The sequence below is a fragment of the Bison bison genome, unplaced genomic scaffold (genome assembly GCF_000754665.1).
Source record: "Bison bison bison isolate TAMUID 2011002044 unplaced genomic scaffold, Bison_UMD1.0 scf7180017864032, whole genome shotgun sequence".
Taxonomy (NCBI): Eukaryota; Metazoa; Chordata; class Mammalia; order Artiodactyla; family Bovidae; genus Bison; species Bison bison.
In genome coordinates, this window is record NW_011494604.1 from 4,894,522 (window position 1) to 4,913,367 (window position 18,846).

The 18,846-nt window shown below is 35.4% G+C and overlaps 1 protein-coding gene across 1 annotated transcript in view; it reads left to right on the top strand.

Annotated features, from left to right (window-relative positions):
* PIGX (phosphatidylinositol glycan anchor biosynthesis, class X) overlaps window positions 1-18,846 on the top strand; it is a 26,360-nt gene that overhangs the window by 2,472 nt on the left and 5,042 nt on the right. Inside the window, exons 3-5 of the mRNA XM_010834415.1 lie at window positions 1,322-1,385; window positions 7,428-7,569; window positions 17,706-17,919. Of these exons, the coding sequence (XP_010832717.1) occupies window positions 1,322-1,385; window positions 7,428-7,569; window positions 17,706-17,919 (420 nt within the window). The remainder of the gene's footprint in view (window positions 1-1,321; window positions 1,386-7,427; window positions 7,570-17,705; window positions 17,920-18,846) is intronic.

The window sequence follows — 18,846 nt, forward strand, 5'->3', positions numbered from 1 at the left end:
ACAAATGGCAGTAATTTTGCTGGCCTATTTCTCTAGATCATGAAAGTTAAAATACACCTGAAAACCCCAAGTAGAGAATCTGTCATATAAGTATTATTTAATAAATGTTATCTTTCATAGTTTCCCCCTTCCTTCCCTCTCCGGTATATTTCAAATGTTTCCTTTCCACTTCATTTTTTGGGGGTCTTCTCAGGAATACATCTAATGGAATTCACAACATACAATAGTGTATGGTTTTTCTGTGTTTGTTTTAATGTTCTCACACATTTCCAGCTTTGCAAAATGGAGTAAAATTCCATAGCAAGGTGCCTGGGCTGATTTGGTAATCATTAGTAGCTAATGGCACCCCACTCCAGTACTCTTGCCTGGAAAATCCCATGGATGGAGGAGCCTGGAAGGCTGCAGTCCATGGAGTGGCTAGGAGTCGGACACGACTGATCGACTTCACTTTCACTTTTCACTTTCCTACATTGGAGAAGGAAATGGCAACCCACTCCAGTGTTCTTACCTGGAGAATCCCAGGGACGGGGGAGCCTGGTGGGCTGCCGTTTCTGGGGTCGCACAGCGTCGGACATGACTGAAGTGACTTAGCAACATCAGTAGCTAAATTTTTAAATTTTATGAAACTGACACTGAGTAACAGTTTTAATGTGTAAGTTCTGCATGGAGTGAGATTAGTGAAATTTTGGGTTATTCTAAGTTTATAAAAGAACCCTTTGAACCTTTGAAAAGCCTCCAGTTTTTGTCTTTTCTTTAAACCTTCTCATTGTCTACACATTGCATAAATGTACCTTCTTTTCTCTACTTGTGGATGATAGAATATAGAAGTTGCCAATTTGTATCTGATACTCAGTTTCAGTGAGCTAGGATTAAAGTTGAGTTTTCCTGGCTCTTTCACCGTTCTGTTCTTTTTGATGTCCAGTGATCACCTGAATAAAGTAATATAAATAACAAACACTTACACAGAGTGGGTGCTCTGTGGTTGACCCTGTTCCAAGTGCTTCTACATATATTAAATTCTCATGACAACTAGCAATGAGAGAAACTGTCTTCTTCAACGTCACACAGCTATTAAGTGACAGACTGTTGTTTGAAATTAGCCAATCTAACACCAAAGTCAAGGCTTTTAACCCCTATGCTACACTAGAAATAGATTTATATATAGCACAAATTGCTTAAGTTTTAAGGGTGTTTGTTTTGTTTTAGGTTGGTTAGATTTTCCAATCAATTAAAGTCTATTCAAATAATTATTTTCTAATTATTTAAATATTCTTTCATTGAGTTTTTATTTTATTAAAAAAAAGTCTTTTCATTCTTACAGGCATAAGGGCCACTTGTTCTGAAATTATTTTAAGACAAGAAGTTTTGAAAGATGGTTTCCAGAGGTATGTTGCCCATTGACTTATATCAAAATACAATTTCATGTAATTTAAAACCAAAAATTGATAGCTGAAACTAAATGGATAAACTAAAAAAAAATCACTTGCATTTTTAGAGTTATAACTGACAGATAAGCAGTTCATAGTTTGAAACAATGATTAAAATAACAGTGGAGAAGAGAAGGAGAAAACAAACATTTATTATTTACTGTACATATCTATTATTTATTTATATAGACAAGAGCTATATATACATATTCCATTTAATCTTCACAATGGTTGTAAGGTAGATGATACCTTTCTTGTATTTCAGATGAGGGAACTAGGGCTCAGGGACTTTAAGTAGAGTTTAGAGTGGTAGATCTCTGATGGAAATTTAGGACTATCATACTTCAAAGCCACAGTCTCATGTACAAAGATACCACCCTAAATCACTATTTCTGATTTACAAAACTTGGTTCCAAAGCCCAAACTATTTCCAAAATAGAAACTATTCTCAAAAATGAATATTGCCAATATTGAAGATATTTAAAAGACTGGTTAAAGTTGTGGAAGCTGTTCCATAAGCGATTCCCAAACTTTAAAGCCTCTCAAAGTGGTTACTTTGAAGTTATTGTCAGATATTTGATTTATAAATTCTGATACATTTATTTTTAAAATCATTTATGATTTTTTAAATCATTTTATGATTTAAAATGATTTTTAAGTCGTTTTATACATCACCTTAAACTAAAATACCTCACTCTCCTCACTCTTCAATTTTAGGCTGCATGTGAATGGCTAGGAGGTATAGTAGAAAGAACTTGGTTTTTCTGTTTGTTTGCTTGTTTTTAATTCAAATAAATTTGGACTAACAATGTAGCTCTATTATTTAGTATATGTGTACCCTTAGTCAAGTTACTTAAGTCTTTGTTACCTTACTGATGAAATTAGATAATGAAAGTATTTCCTTATTAGGGTTGTTAGGATTAGATCAGAGAATATGTGGCAAGTTCCTTAATGTAGTGCTTGTCACATAGCACTACAGGACAGGATAGAAACTGCTGGTCTCTGGGAACTGTATTCTGGTGGGGAGAATTATGTGTACTTATAGTCCATGGGGTTGCAAAGAGTCGGACATGACTGAGCGACTTTCACTTTCTATTTCTTTTATAGAGTTACTGGATAAGTGGATCAGAGGATACTATAGTTGTAGTGTATTTGATTTTCTACAAGTCTTTTGGTGAAATTTATGTGTTCTATTTGTGAGCTAAATGAAGAATGTGAACTGGAAGGTAATATAGGTGAATAACTTTGTAAAGATTAACTAATACATCCAACATGTTTTGGTTGGTTGATTGATTGAATGTCATCTTGGAGGGAGGTCTTGAAGATCTCTGTCTTTTAAAATATATGTTTTTTCTGATGATAAGATGTTGCACATTCACTGTTGTTCTGTCGCTAAGTTGTGTCCAGCTCTTTGCGACCCCATGGACTGCAGCATGCCAGGCTTCCCTGCCGTAACTATCTCCTGAGTTTGCTCAAATGCGTGTCCATTGAGTTGGTGATACCATCCAACTATCTCATTCTCTGCCGCCCCCCTCTCCTCCTGCCCTCAATCTTTCCCAGTAAAATATTGAAACAGCCCTTTCCTTTCAAAGGGGGAGAAAAGGAAAAAATTTAACTGTATTAGTAACTATACATTTGCATACTTTAAGCAGCTCTTTAAGTATTACAAATGAGTAATAAACATGGTTGGATGACATCACTAATTCAATGGACATGAGTTTGAGCAAACTCCAGAAGATAGTGAACAACAGTGAAGCCTGGAATGCTGTAGTTCATGGGGTTGCAAAGAGTCGGACACAGCTTAGCAACTGAACAACATGGAAACTACAATATATTACCCTGCTTATAGCACAGCTGAAGATGGACTTTAAAATAAGTTTGAATGTTCGTAATTGTCAGTGTATTGACTATTATGTCCAGTGGGGGCAAAAGCTCCTTCTCTGCCACTAAACAAAACCTATGTAATAGCTAGCAGTGATTAAACAGAATCACAGACACCTGATTTATTTCAATTTTGTTGATAAGCTCACATGTCTGAGGGGACATGATTCATTAAATGCACTTATCATTTTTCATATTCCTAAAACAAGATGGGTTTACATTTGATTTTTCATTTGAAAAATAATAGGTCTGGCTATATAGTTTAGACGCTATTGATGTTCATTTTTTCCCCTTAAAGATACGGGACTATTTTCTTTTGAATAATTTGTTAAAATGTGGAGCATACACTTTAAATATAGATACTAGGAAAAGTTACTGTTAGCATGAATACTGTGGCTAAGTATAAGTATCTTTAGACTCTCCTTCTAAATAAAGAATGTTTCTGGAGTGTTCCAGATCTTTTTCATAGAACTGTAGATTCTGATTCACTTTGGGTCCAGTCACTTGTCTATGTTTCTGGTGATGAGAAATGATTCCCCTTAATGTGCCAGTGAAATAGGTGAACACACAGCTCTCATTCTCTCTGTCTGTTTCTGAAATATTAGTAAGGGACACATGCATGTTATTAAAAATGAAGTTCAAGACACTTAAAATAATTCTGTATTAGAAACTTGACTCTATTATAAGTCATACTAAACTTGTTTAATGCTCCAATTCCCCTGCTAACATTTAGAAAGCAGAAGAATATTCTACCTAACCACTGACCCGTGGTTGACTGTAATGGGTTCAGTAAGGTCTGCTGCTCTTGCTCTGGCAGAATTTGGTCCTGGATTCTGTAGTTCATTCCTTGGCAACTTTTTAGCTATTACTGTGAATATTTTATTTACATTCATTGTTGTTTGAGATGATGTCTTCGTGAATACCTTGTCATTTGCACAGGACTGTGCTTCCTGGAAATCTCAGCCCATTTTTTCTAGATCGACCTACTTTCCTGGTAAAGTTATGACAGTGTTAGGACTCACTTCTCTCTGAAGTAATTTAACCTAGTTTTTTGTTCTTACAAAGGACTCCTCATTTGCAATCCCTGGTGGCTCAGACGGTAAAGCGTCTGCCTACAATGCGGGAGACCTGGGTTCAATCCCTGGGTCGGGAAGATCCCCTGGAGAAGGAAATGACAACCCACTCCAGTACTCTTGCCTAGAAAATTCCATGGATGGAGGAGCCTGGTGGGCTACAGTCCATGGTGTCGCAAAGAGTCAGACACAACTGAGCGACTTCACTTTACTTTACCTTTTTTGCAACTAATGGCTGCCGGTACTCCTCTGTAGTAATTGTTGCTAGGCTGTGATAATCATTCTTGACCAATTGTATCCCATGTCCCACATTTCATGCAGCTTAGAAAAACAGCCTTAGTGGTACTCTCTTGAAAGTCATGAAGTTGGCCCTTCACAAAATGAAGCACCAGGCTTGATTTGCCAACAGCAGGCTCTCCCAGAAATACTAGTTTGAACTGGCATATTTTATTTCCAGTATTGATCCTTTGGGTTTTGATTAACCATGTTCATATTTGAAAGAAGTCCCTAATTTCAGTCTCTTACATCAATTTCCAAGGTGCAGGGTGTCAGTTTTTCTTTCTGGAGGTAAAGAAACCTGAGACCATACAAGCAGGTCTGTGGGACCAAGGCTACCTGGCAGCAGATCCCAGGCATAGTCTGAAGGACAAGAGAGGCTGAGGCTGTGGCTTGGAGGAGGCCGTAGCTCCTTCTCCTATTGAGTCCCAATTTAATGCCAAGTTGTTAAGAGACCATATTCTGCTTGATTTCAGTTCTTTAAAACTTTTAGAGACTTCTTTTAATGCTCAGCATATAGTTTTTCTTATGCACTTAGAATGTTCTATTACTATAATTGTCAGTTAGATCAACTAAATTGAAGGTTGTTCATGTTTTCTGTGTCTTTACTGATTTTCTCTCTACTTGTTTTATCCATTACTGAAAGAAGGGTATCAAAATCTTTTGCTGTAATTGTGAATTTGTCTGTTTATCCTTATAGTGCTACCCGTTTTTACTATGATGTAAAATACAGGAATCTTTGAAGCTCTGTTATTGGCTACAGACAGTTATATTTTATATATAAATTATTGTTATATTTTATTTTCTTGTTATATTTTCTTGATGATTGACCCTTTTATTTTTGTGTGGTATTCTTCTTTATCCATGGCAATATTCCTTGTCCTAAAGTCTTCTTTTTCAGTATTATTATAGCCACTCTCAGTTCAGTTCAGTCGCTCAATCATGTCCCACTCTTTGCGACCCCATGAATCGCAGCACGCCAGGCCTCCCTGTCCATCACCAACTCTTGGAGTTCACTCAGACTCACATCCATCCAGTCAGTGATGCCATCCAGCCATCTCATCCTCTGTTGTCCCCGTCTCCTCCTGCCCCCAATCCCTCCCAGCATCAGAGCCACTCTATAGTATTGTTATTAATATTTGCATACATTTTTCCATCCTTCTACTTTTATCTGTGTTTATATTTGCCATTTCTTGTAGACAGCATATAGTTAAGTGTTGCTATTTCATCCAATCTGTCAATCTCTATATTTTAACTGGAGTGATTAGACCATATACTTTTAATGTTAATATAGATTTGGTTGGTTTGGTTTAAATTTACTCATCTTGCTACTTCTTTTCTATATTTTTTTCTATTTGTACCATCTAATCTTTTTTCTTTTTTCTTGCCTTATTTTGGATAAATGGAATATTTTTAGATCATTCCATTTTATCTCCATTTTTGGCTTATTAACTATACCTCTCTCTTTTTAAAAAATTAGTTGCTTTAGGGTTTACAATTTTAACTTATCAGAGACTACCTTCAGATAATACTGTTTATACCATGAATAATGCATGAATCTTATAGCAGAATAGTTCATTTCTTTCTTCTCCCCTTTATACTATTCTTGCCATACGTTAATTAACTTTATGCTTTTTTGCTTATGTTGTAAACCTGCCAAAATTGTTGTTACTTTTGCTCTGATCAGTCATATATTTTTTACACTATTATTTATTTTAATTGTGGTAAAATACCTGTAACATAAAATATGCTGTCCTAACCATTTTAAATTATACACTTTAGTGGCATTAAGGACATTCCCATTGTTGTGTTACCATTATTACTAACTATCCACAGACCACTCTTCATCTTACAAAACTGAAATCTGTACCTCTTAACAGTAACTCCTCATCCCCATCCCCCAACCACCTGGCCCTGGCAACCGCCATTCTACTTTCTATCTCAGTGGGATCTCTGCTGAACTCTTTGGTTTCTATCCTTTGGTTGGTGGAATGCAGTGTCTTTGTGAAATTTCAGAATTTCTTATCTTTCAGTTCCTTGGTAATTCTTTGTCCAGTCTTGTGGAGTTACATATTACTCATGTTTATTTTAGTACTCAATAAAAATTCAAGGGGACTCCAATTCAGACTTCTAGAACTCATTGTACAAAGATACTTCCTCTCTGGAACGTAGTGCTATGACTTCTAGCTGCTTAATCCTCCCTTATCTTCTATCCCTGTTTTCTCACTTAAGCAAAATCACCATGCTTTGGACCTCCTTCTCTGCACTTGGTCCAAAATAAGCCTCCAGAGAGAAAGCTGAGACAATTGTACATTTAAGTTTATTAAAATAGGTTTATTTTAGATTAATACTTGTGGTATGGTATGAGGTAGAGGTCACAGTTCAGTTTTTTCTATATAGGTACACAGTTGTTTCAGCATTGTTTGTTGAAAAGATAATCTTTTCCCCATCAAATTATATTGGCACCTTTATTTTTAAAAAGTGTGTGTCTGTTTCTGGACTCCATCCTTTCCCACTGATGTTTGTCTAATAGGATACCCTAAAAGGATACTGTGACTATGACATGAATTTCTAAAAGATCTAATGAGTGATTCTGATGTGATGTAAATATTTCATTAATTTTTTGATCTTTTGAAAAACTAATTTGAAATATAATATTTGTGCTAATTTAAATATAAGCTTGTTATATTAGCTTGTTTAAAAATTGAATGAATTCTTAAGAAAAAAAAATTGAATGAAGGTATTTACTTAAAACATACTTGTCTTACAGAGACCTGTTAACAAAAGTGAAATTTGGAGAAAGCATTGAGGACTTACAGACCTGCCGACTCTTAATTAAACAGTACATCCCAACAGGACTTTTTGTGGATCCGTATGAGTTGGCTTCATTACGAGAGAGAAACATAACAGAGGTACAACTGTTAGAGGGATTTTTTGAGAGGGAAATTATTGTAGGAATATTGTAATTGGATTAAGGCAAAATAGACAAGATGACATTGTAGTATTTTTTAATTCATTTTGTTAAGTGTATGTAAAAGATAGGATAGGAGTATTCTTTAAAAAGTGAGTGAAACTTGTCATACTTGTCTGTAATAAGTCAGCTAAAATGGCGATTATATTAAAGCTTGTCTTTGAAAAGATTAGTGGTTAATAAATACTGCTTCAACAACAACTACTTTGTTAAAATTTGACATATACCCCAACATCTGTATAATATGGGTATGGGAGGAAAGGAAACAAATATTTATTGGATATCTATATAACAGGTATTTTTTTTGAAGGAAGCAAGATAAAATTAAGCATTATAAGAAAGATTATGTCCCACATCCTTTTCATAGATTAATCTTTACAGCATCCTTGGAAAGATTCCATTTTCTAGATAAGGAAACAGGCACAAAGGGTCCAAATAACTTATCCCGGATCACATAGGTAAATGGAAAAGCCAGGAAATGAATCCAGGATTGTCTAATTGCAAAGTTGGTGTTCTTTTGGGAAATAAATCTTACTCCTTAGTTAAGAGTTTGCCTAACTTTGATAAGAATCACCAGGGGGTATTTTTGGTGCAAATTATTGTCTTTCTGAGAAAGCTTAATTCAGCAAATCAAATTGGATCCCCAAATCTCTTAATGACTGAAGTAATTCCTATTAAGAAATTTGGGGAAACTGTTTTAGTTCATTCTGTATATGAATTTTAAAAAGGCAAAATACACTTGGATATACTTGGAGTCATTTAGGATGGTGGTTTATTTCTAATTGTGATTTAGTCTAATTTCTTCACCTGTTTTATTTACATTTGTTTTTGAGTAGGTAATTATATCCTTATGGTTTATAATTCAGGGAGTATAAAAAGTATACAATGCTAAGCTTTCCCCTATTTTAACCTCTCGTTACCATTTCTTCCTATTTCTGTTTTTGTGTCTGTATGGCAGTTTAGGTACACATGTTCACATATATGGCAGTTTAGATACGTATGTGGGAAGATCCTTTTTTTTTGTTTGTTTGTTTCTTTTTTTCACTGAGCATGAATTCTGAATGAGGCTTTTTAATTTTTACACAATATGTTTTGGGAATTCCCTGGCAGTACAGTGGTTAGGACTCCACACTTTCACTGCCCAGGTTCAGTCCCTGGTCTGGGAATTAAGATCCTGCAAGCTGAATGGTACAGCCAAAAAAAAAAAGTACATTTCAAGTTTAAATACAGTTCTTGGCTTGTACTGACATGGATTGGAATCATATTTAAATTTACTTAATAAAATGATCTACCATGTTTTAAGAAAGTGGAATTTTTTTATGCATAGATACCCAAAAAGAGGTCACATACCCACATACCCATACCTGTGGTTGGGATGAGATAGGGGTGTGTGCAGGTTGCCTATAATGAGAAAATAAGGTGGGTAAAGGGTCCCATTATAGATTGCTTGACAGGTTTCTCTTTATCTTGATTTTCTGCTTCCTAATTCTCTAATATCTAATTACAAATCTTTTACGTGAATTTACTTTTTCATTTTGGAAGCTTCTAGAAAAAGAGATGTCTCGTTTGTATAATTAGAAGTTGATTTCCTGATATATTAGATGCTATTTCCTTCTGCCTAGCTGAGTTGAGACTGTGGCCCCAATTCTTTGTGCAGAGAAACTTTGTCATGAGATGTGGTATTATTTGGTGACTTTAACTAGATAGAAGAGAATTTATACATAGGGAATGATTGATGCTTATATATCTTGATTCTATTAGATAAGACAAAATTTTTGACTGTATGGATGATATGAGTTTATGATAGCTTCTGAGCAATTTGAAAATAAAACAAGTCTTAACTAGTTTCATTGTAGATTTTTAATCAAAATCTCTCACATTCTTTGGAAACAGCATAATATTAGATTGAAACATAAGAAATTGATATTTTATAGGTCAAAATGGAAATGTTTTTGAAATTGCAAGTTTCACTCAGTCAAAATGTGTTAGGACTTTTGCCTTGGCCAAGGTAAAGAACAGGGAACACATTTGCTTTCCACTTGAAACAACCAAGAAATAGACAAAATATAAGAAAGAATGGAAAAAATAATTGAATATCAAGCAGTGAAATCTTAGAGATGAGAAATAAATAATGTTAGCCCTTCAGTTGTCCTAGTTTATTACATGAGAGTTCAGACTGTGGTACAGGGAGGGTGAACCTAAGCAGAGCCTAGTGGACTTCTTGAGTTAAGGAGATAAAGGTAGGATTTGGGAAAGACCAAAGTCACTAAAAGTGCTTTCCAGGTGACACTAGTGGTAAAGAACCCGCCTGCCAATGCAGGAGACATAAGAGATGCAGGTTTGACCCCTGGGTTGGGAAGATTCCCTGGAGGAGGGTATGGCATGGCAACCCTCTCCAGTATTCTTATCTGGAGAATCCCATCAGACACGACTGAAGTGACTTAGCATGCATGCACACAGAGTCACTAGAATTCACTAACAGTGTATCAGAGAAGAGAGAACTGCATAGAGACAAATTCCAGAGATCCACAGAGGTTCCCCTGAATGCATAGTTGAGTATTAATTAATGCATGCATGTGAGGAAACTGCTTGATGCTGGGAAAAGAACTATATGAAAAAATTAGAGGTAATAGTGTCTCATACAGGTCTAGCTGTGGTACCTGTTCCCACCAACCAGACTGGGATAATCCTTGTAATTCACTAGGCTTTGGATAGAGTAAACAGAAGTACTCAGTAGTGGGGAATACTAAGCCCTAGAGTGAACATTATTTCAGTCCTACCTAACAAATTTCAAAACCAAGACCTTGCAAAAATCAGACAGTTGCAAGTAACCTTACAGCATTACAAACAAAGCTTAAGAATATTTATAGGAATGCAGAAATATCTAGTACCCAACAGGATCAAAATGTCTTGACTCTAATAAAAGTTTTGCAAGGATGTGGGAAAATATGACCTGTAATGAGGAGGTAAATGATTCAGTTAATGCTGATCATAGCTGTATTCCTTATGTTCAGAAAGGTAAATAGAAAAATGGAAGATACTTGAAAGGACAGTTGACCTTTTAAAAATTAAGACTACAAAGTATGAGATGGAAAATATTCTGGATGGAATTAATGGCAGATTAATGCAGAAGAAAAGATTAATGAACTTGAAATCATAGCAATAGAAACTACCAAAAATATAAAACAGATAAAGAAAAGAAATGTAAAAAGCTAGTAGAACATTAGTGAGTTGTGGAACAACTTCATGTGACCTACCATAAGTCTAATTGGGTTATTTCTAAGAGATACCTGCATCCTCAACGTTCATTACAGCATTATTTACAATAGCCAGGATATGGAAGCAACCTAAGCATCCATCAATAGGTGAATGGACAAAGAAAATGTGAGATATATATTTCTGAAACTGAGATGTGTATAAATGTGTATGTATTTGTGTGCATTTGTGTATATATGTGTATATACACATGTATATGGATACCCATACACAGAGACACACACAATGGAATGTTATGCAAACATTAAAAAAAAAAGAAGAAATTCTGCCATTTGCAACAAAACGCATGAACTTTGAAAGTGTTGTGCTAGTAAAATAAGTCAAAGAAAGACAAATGCTGTATGATCTCACTTAGATGGGGAATATAAGAAAAACTGAACTCAGAAACAGAGAGTAGATTGGTCATTGCCAGGGGTGAGAACGCAGGAGAAATGGGTGAAGGCAGTCAGAAAGTACAAACTCCTAGTTGTAAGAAGAGTTAAGTTCTGAAAATCTAATGCATAGCATGGTGACTGTAGTTAACAAACTGTGTTGCTGAGAGAGTATACCTTAAATGTTCTCACCATGCACACACACTGAAAGGTAACTGTGTGAGGTGATGGACATTTTAACTAATATTATTATGGTAATTATTTTTCAAAATATACATATATCAGATCTTCATGTTATATACCTTAAGCCTACACAATGTTATATGTTGTATCTCAATAAAACTGAGCAGGGGAGGTGTAACGGAAATCCCCAAGGAGAGATGAAAGAGATGGAGATGGAAAAAAATATTTGAAGAAATAATGGCTGAGAAAATTTCAGATTTGATGGAAACTACGAACCCACATATCTATGAAGCTCAGTGCAAGAAATATGAAAGAAACTATATCAAGGTACAAGATAATAAAATTGTTTAAAACAATGATAATGAGAAAATCTTAAAAGCATCAAGATGAAAAAAAAAACAAACACATAAAATACAGAGGACCAAAGGTAAGAATAACAGCAGATTTCTTGTCGAAAATAATGCAAACAAGAATTTGGAGCAGCAGCATCTTTAAAATATAGAAAGAAAAAAAAAATCTGTTTCTTTATACAGTGAAAATGCCTTTCAAGGTGAAGGTGAAATAAAGACTTTTTCAGGCATAAAGGTTGAAAGAATTCTTCACCATCAGACCTCCAATACCAGAAATGTTAGAAGAGATCCTTCAGGCAGAAGGAAAATGATACCAGATGAAATCGAGGAAAGAAGAACACTTGAAATGATAACTACATGAGTAAAAATAAGTTTTTTTTCCATATTATGTGAATTTTTCCAAGATAATTGACAAAAAATAACAACAATGTAGTGTAGCATCCATACCATGTCTAAGAATAAAATGTATGATCGCACTATCACAAGGTTGAAGGTGAAAAATGAAATACACTTTAGTAAGGTTGTTACACTAAATGTAAGGTAGTTTAATGTCACTTGAAAGTAGACTGATACAGTAAAGATGTTTACTATAAACTGAAGTAACTGCAAAAATAACAGTCATAGTTAATATGCCAGCACAGCAGATTAAATGGAACTATAAAAAAATTCAGTCTATTGGAGAGAAGGCAGAGAAAGAAGATAAAGGGAACAAAAAATAAAGATACAGAGAACAAGATGAATTAAACTTAACAATATTAATAATCATATTAAATGTAAATGTCTAAATATCTCCATTAAAAGGCTGAGATTTTCAGATTGGATAAGAAATCAATACCTAACTGTATATTGCATATAAGAAATGAACTTTTAAAACAAAAGATAAGACATGCTCACACTGATCAAAGGAAAGCTGATGTGGTTATATTAATATTAGGCAAAGGGATTCAAGAGCAAAGATTGTCACAAGTGCTAAAGACTATCACCATTTTGATAAAGGGATCAATTAATCAGCAGGAAATAATAATTCTAAACATTTATGTCACTAATAACAGATTCAAAATGCAAAGAAAAATTGGTTGAACTGTAAGGTGGAATAGATGAATCCACACTTATAGTTGGAGATTTCAGTACCCTTCTCTCAGTAATTGATGTGATAAGTAGACAGAAAGTTGGTAAGGATATGAAAGATTTGAACAAAACTGTGAACCAACCCCCTGATCTAATTGGCATTTATGGACCATTCCATCCAACAACAGTGGAATACATGTTCTTTATAAGTATACATGCAGTATTTATCAAGATAGATCATTCTAGGCTATAAAACAAGCCTCAATAAATTTAGAATTCAAGTCTTACAAAGAATATTCTTGACTGCAAATGAACTAAATTAGAAATAAAGAATAGAAAGATCTTTAGAAAATCTTCAAATATTTGGAAACTAATTAACACACTTCTAAGTAATCCATGGGTCAAAAGAAGAAAGCAGAAGGGAAATAAAGTATTTTGAACTGAATGAAAATGAAAACATAACATACCAGAACTAATGGGATACTGCTAAAGCTGTGTTTAGAGGGAAATTTGTAGCACTAAGATGCCTATCTATTTTGAAAGAAGATCTCAATTAACGTTTTCAGCTAAGCCTCCTTAATCTATGATAAGCACGTGAAACCACAGTAGAAGGATGGAAATAATGAAGGTCACAGCAGAAATTCATGAACTAGAAAACAGACACACACAGTAGGGAAAGCTGGTGAAACCAAAAACTTGTAGTTTAAGATGGATAAAATTGATAAACTCTTTAGCCAGACTGATTAGAAAAAAATAGGTACTGTTAGAATTAACATCCCGGGGCTTCCCTGATGGTACTGTGGTTAAGAATCTACCTACCAATGCAGGGAACACGGATTCAATCCCTAGTCCAGGAAGATCCCACATGCCTCAGAGCAGCTAACCCCATGCATCACAGCTACTGAAGCTAGAGCTCTGGAGCCCCCAAGCCGCAACAAGAAGCCTCCACAAGGATAAGCCCACTTACTGCAACAAAGAGTAGCCACCGCTCTCCCCAACAAGAGAAAACTAGCACACAGCAATGAAGACAGCGTGACCAAATAAAAATACATAAATAAGTAATTAACAAGAATTAACATCCCAGTGTCAGAAAAGTATTTATTGTTATACATTTCATTTCTTTAGTTTTACAATTTTAGATTGTATAAGTTATTCAAAGATACTGATTGCTGTGTCTTACTTGGGAAATGTTTTAGATTTTTTTTGTTCTGGTTTTGAGTTTTTTTGATAGAGCTCTGCTGCTGCTGCTGCTAAGTCGCTTCAGTCGTGTCCGACTCTGTGCGACCCCATAGACTGCAGCCCACCAGGCTGTCCTGTCCCTGGGATTCTCCAGGTAAGAACACTGGAGTGGGTTGCCATTTCCTTCTCCAATGCATGAAAGTGAAAAGTGAAAGTGAAGTTGCTCAGTCGTGTCCGACTCCCAGCGACCCCATGGACTGCAGCCTACCAGGCTCCTCTGTCCGTGGGATTTTCCAGGCAAGACTACTGGAGTGGGGTGCCATTGCCTTCTCCAGATAGAGCTCTAGTCTAGGGGAGAAAGATCTGTTGAGTGTTACAGTTCAAAAATTTTATTGCTTAATTCATTTAACTTTGCTAAGGTGGTTTTTGATATGTGTAGTTTAGTGTTGTCATGAAAAAGTGTAGGTCCATGGCTGTTAGCCAGTGGGTCTTAGTTGCAGCATGAGAACTCTTAGTTGCAGCATGTGGGATCCAGTTCCTTGACCAGGGATCGAACCTGACCCCCTGCATTCAGAGCACAGAGTCTTAGCCACTGGACCACCAGGGAAGGCCCTAAGGCTGATTTTTGAGATTCAGATACCCAGAATAAAAGTTTTTGAACCATCACCAAATAACCCTTTGACTAATAGAGCCCTCTCTGAAGGCCAAAATGCCATTTAGACCAGTTTGCCTCATTTTCATTATATTTTAGTTTAAATTCTAGTTTAAATTCCGGAGAAGGCAATGGCACCCCACTCCAGTACTCTTGCCTGGAAAATCCCATGGACCGAGGAGCCTGGTAGGCTTCAGTCCATGGGGTCACTAAGAGTCGGGCATGACTGAGCGACTTCACTTTCACTTTTCACTTTCATGCATTGGAGAAGGAGATGGCGACCCACTCTGGTATTCTTGCCTGGAGAATCCCAGGGACGGAGGAGCCTGGTGGGCTGCCGTCTATGGGGTCTCACAGAGTCGGACACGACTGAAGCGACTTAGCAGCAGCAGCAGCAGCAGTTTAAATTCATGTTAAAAATATTCTCAGTTTTTGGGAAGTTTCCATATTTTTATGTCTATGGAAAATAAACAGTAAACAAAACTCATTAATTAGAGAAGCTGAAGATCATAATGCCATCATAAATTCTAAATAGCACTGTCAGGAATATACTTTGTGTTAGTTCTACTTATTATACTTAATTTTCAACTAGATAAATATTGGCTATCTTATTTAACCTAACTGAATAGGGGAATCTCTTTGACCTGGCTTTGAATCTTGTCTCCTCTCCTTACTAGCTACTATATTGTTTATCCACCTGATACTTTGTTTACACATTTATATAACAGGGCTAAGAGTTCCTACCTGATAGGGATCTTGTGAAAATTAAAGAAAAGAGTGTGTATAAACTACTGAGCTTAATTGGTACTCAAAGAAAGTTACCTTTATTATTACTGGGTCATTCTATACATCTTTGTTGACAAGATAGAAAATATGTGTTATTTTGATTTATATCTAGTTGTATGCAAAGAGAGTGCATTGATAAACTTGTAGCAGAAGGTCTCTAGTGAAATTTCTTAGGGATTTGCTGTTGTAATCTTCTTAGTCAACATTTTTATACTTAGATAAAAATACAGAAGATATTGTTATCAAGTTCATAAATGTTACATAAATGGTTGACAGATTGGGATTTCAGTTAAATCTCAACAGCCTAGAAAAAAATAGACAATAGCCAGAAAGATAAAATTTAATAGAGATAAATATAAGTCCCTGGATTTAATTAGTGAAAAGTCAATTACTTGAAAAAATTGGATGGGAGTTACTTAAAAGTTTTCTGCAAAAAGTTCAAATGAAAAATATAAGGATGAATAGGCAGAGCCCTGGGTCATTGAAACTATTCAGTATGATACATGTCATTTTATATTTGTCAAAATCCATAGGCTCTACAACACAAAGAGTGAACCCTAACTTAAACTATAGACTGTAGTTAATAATAATGTATCAGTATTGACTTAATGAATTGTAACAAATGTACCAGACTGATTTTAATAATAGAGAAAACTGTGAGTGTGTTTGAGAGGGATGGGGAGTATGTGGGAATGCTATATTTTCTGCTTAATTTTTCTATACCTAAAATTGCTCTAAAAAATGAAGTCTATTAGTTTAAAAAAATTATATATATATATATATATATCACACTGAAATGAGGCTGCTAAAAAGTTAATGAAATTTTTAAACCTAGAAACTGGAAAAAAAATAATGTAATTTTTGGTAAAGAAGTTAGTATTGCTGCTATTTTCTCTGAGTATTTCAAAAGGCAACTGATACGATGAATGGTTTGGAAAACCATGTCTTGAGAAACCAAGAAAACTGTACATATTTCTTTGGGAAGGAGAAAACATATGGAGGAGGGTGGTTGCCTTCTAAGTTATGAGGGACCCTTAGTAAAACAAATAACATATTTTTTGCAAATATTGTAAGCATGGACAATTGGTGAATTGTTTGGGGTCAGAGAATCAAGTTTCTACTAATAAAAAGGAAATATATTTAACAGTACATTAAATGAGATGACTTAAAATAATGAACTTCCTTCCAATCATTGAAAGCATTAAAACAGTGGCTAGATATTTGAAAAATACTCTCATTGGAACAGTGGTTTAAATTGATCACTTCTCAAGTTCCTTGTGAGTCATAAGATTATAAATCTTTGACCTTTGCTAGTTAGTTCTGTTACTCCTGTGATGAACAGGGAAGAAACAACATGTGAAAATACAGCACTTGGTGTCACTGTCAAATAAAAGAATTAGGATGCTAGCTCTGGTGGGTAGAAATTAATGCTGGTTTTTTCTCTTTGTGTAAGTGAATCTGAAGAAAACTTGCATGTGTGTGTGCATACACATGCACACATGTATATAATGTTCATATGTATGTGTATGTGTGTGTGTATATGTGTGGTTTTATAAATAAATATGTATATATGGATACATTTATAATGTAAGACTAATTTCTGCCACGTGTGCATTTTTACTTTTGGCATAAAACACTTATTTTAAAATGTTTTTTTACCATGTTAGTTTTTAAAAGAATCATTACCATTTTTTCCATTAACTCTTTGTATCCAAAAAAGAGTGCTGACCTTTGCTTTGACTTCCTGCCCGCAATGCTCTATCTTACTCACTACCATCTTACTTGCTTCTTTGAAGAACAGGAAATTACCAGAGTGATACCTATCATTTTAACCCAATACTGGGTTAACTTTTTATCATAGTTTTCAAGCTTATTGAATAATGCTGTATTTATTCCTGAAGTTTCTTTTCTCGGTACCTGTTTTGTTACCAAAGCAAAGGTTGATAAGGAAATTACATAGAAATTCTTATTATGAGGAAATTTCACGCCTCAGAGTATAATTTCTTCAGTTTACTTTTAGTAAGCTTCTATTAAACACAGATCACATCTTGTGTTTTCTACTTAAAACTGAGGATGGACAAGGAATGAAAATTGTTTATAAGGGGTGGTGTGTTTGACATTTTTGTTCATCTATATAGCAGTCTTCTGGTTTTGTTTTTTACATCTTCCTCATTCATTTCTTCTGGACTGATATTTGTATTCTTTTTGACAGGCAGTGATGGTTTCGGAAAATTTTAATATAGAGGCTCCCAACTATTTGTCCAAGGAATCTGAAGTTCTCATTTATGCTAGACAAGATTCACAGTGCATTGATTGTTTCCAAGCTTTTTTGCCTGTGCACTATCGCTATCATCAGCCACATATTAAAGATGGAGAAACTTTTATTGTGGTCCATAACCCTGATTTATTGATGTATTGTGACCAAGGTAAGGGTTACAAATCTTTTTGGAGAGTTGAAAATAAGAATGAAGCTATGGTGGTAAGTCAAGAACAATGATAACAAAGTCATGTTTCTTTTTTCTTTCTGTTAAACTTTTTGATTGTAAAATAAAGCACTGATAAGGAAAAACTTCACAAATATATAGTTTAGTGAATTATTAGAGGGGAACTAGCCATGTAACTACCACCCAGGTCAAGAAACAACTTTGCCAGTCAGCGTAGCAGCAGCCCCACAGGTCCTGTCCCAATCGCCTTTCCTGTAAGAGTAACCCACTCTCCTGACTTTTAATCACTTCCTTATGTTTCTTTTATACTTTTATTACTCAAGTGGGCATTCTTAGACACGATGGCTTAGTTCTGCCCATTAAGAAAATGTTATTTCCGTTAAGTCTATTAATTACAGATTTCCCCTCTATTTCATTCTTTAAAGAAAATTTTATCTGTTGAAGAACCAGGGTCATTTGAGACCCTGTCATTGTTGAGGTTTGGATGACTATACTCATTAATTCATCTGACTTCTTCATTGCTTGGAAATTGGTAGCTAGCTTGAGACGTGTGATCAGATTCAGGTTTGATTCTTTTGGTAAGACTATAGGTGGTGCTGTGCTCTTTTATCAGAGAAGGCAATGGCACCCCACTCCAGTACTCTTGCCTGGAAAATCCCATGGATGGAGGAGCCTGGTAGGCTGCAGTCCATGGGGTCGATAAGAGTCAGACACGACTGAGCGACTTCATTTTCACTTTTCACTTTCATGCATTGGAGAAGGAAATGGCAACCCCTCCAATGTTCTTTCCTGGAGAATCCCAGGGACGGAGGAGCCTGGTGGGCTGCCGTCTATGGGGTCGCACAGAGTCGGACACGACTGAAGCGACTTAGCAGCAGCAGCAGCAGCAGTTTAAATTCATGTTAAAAA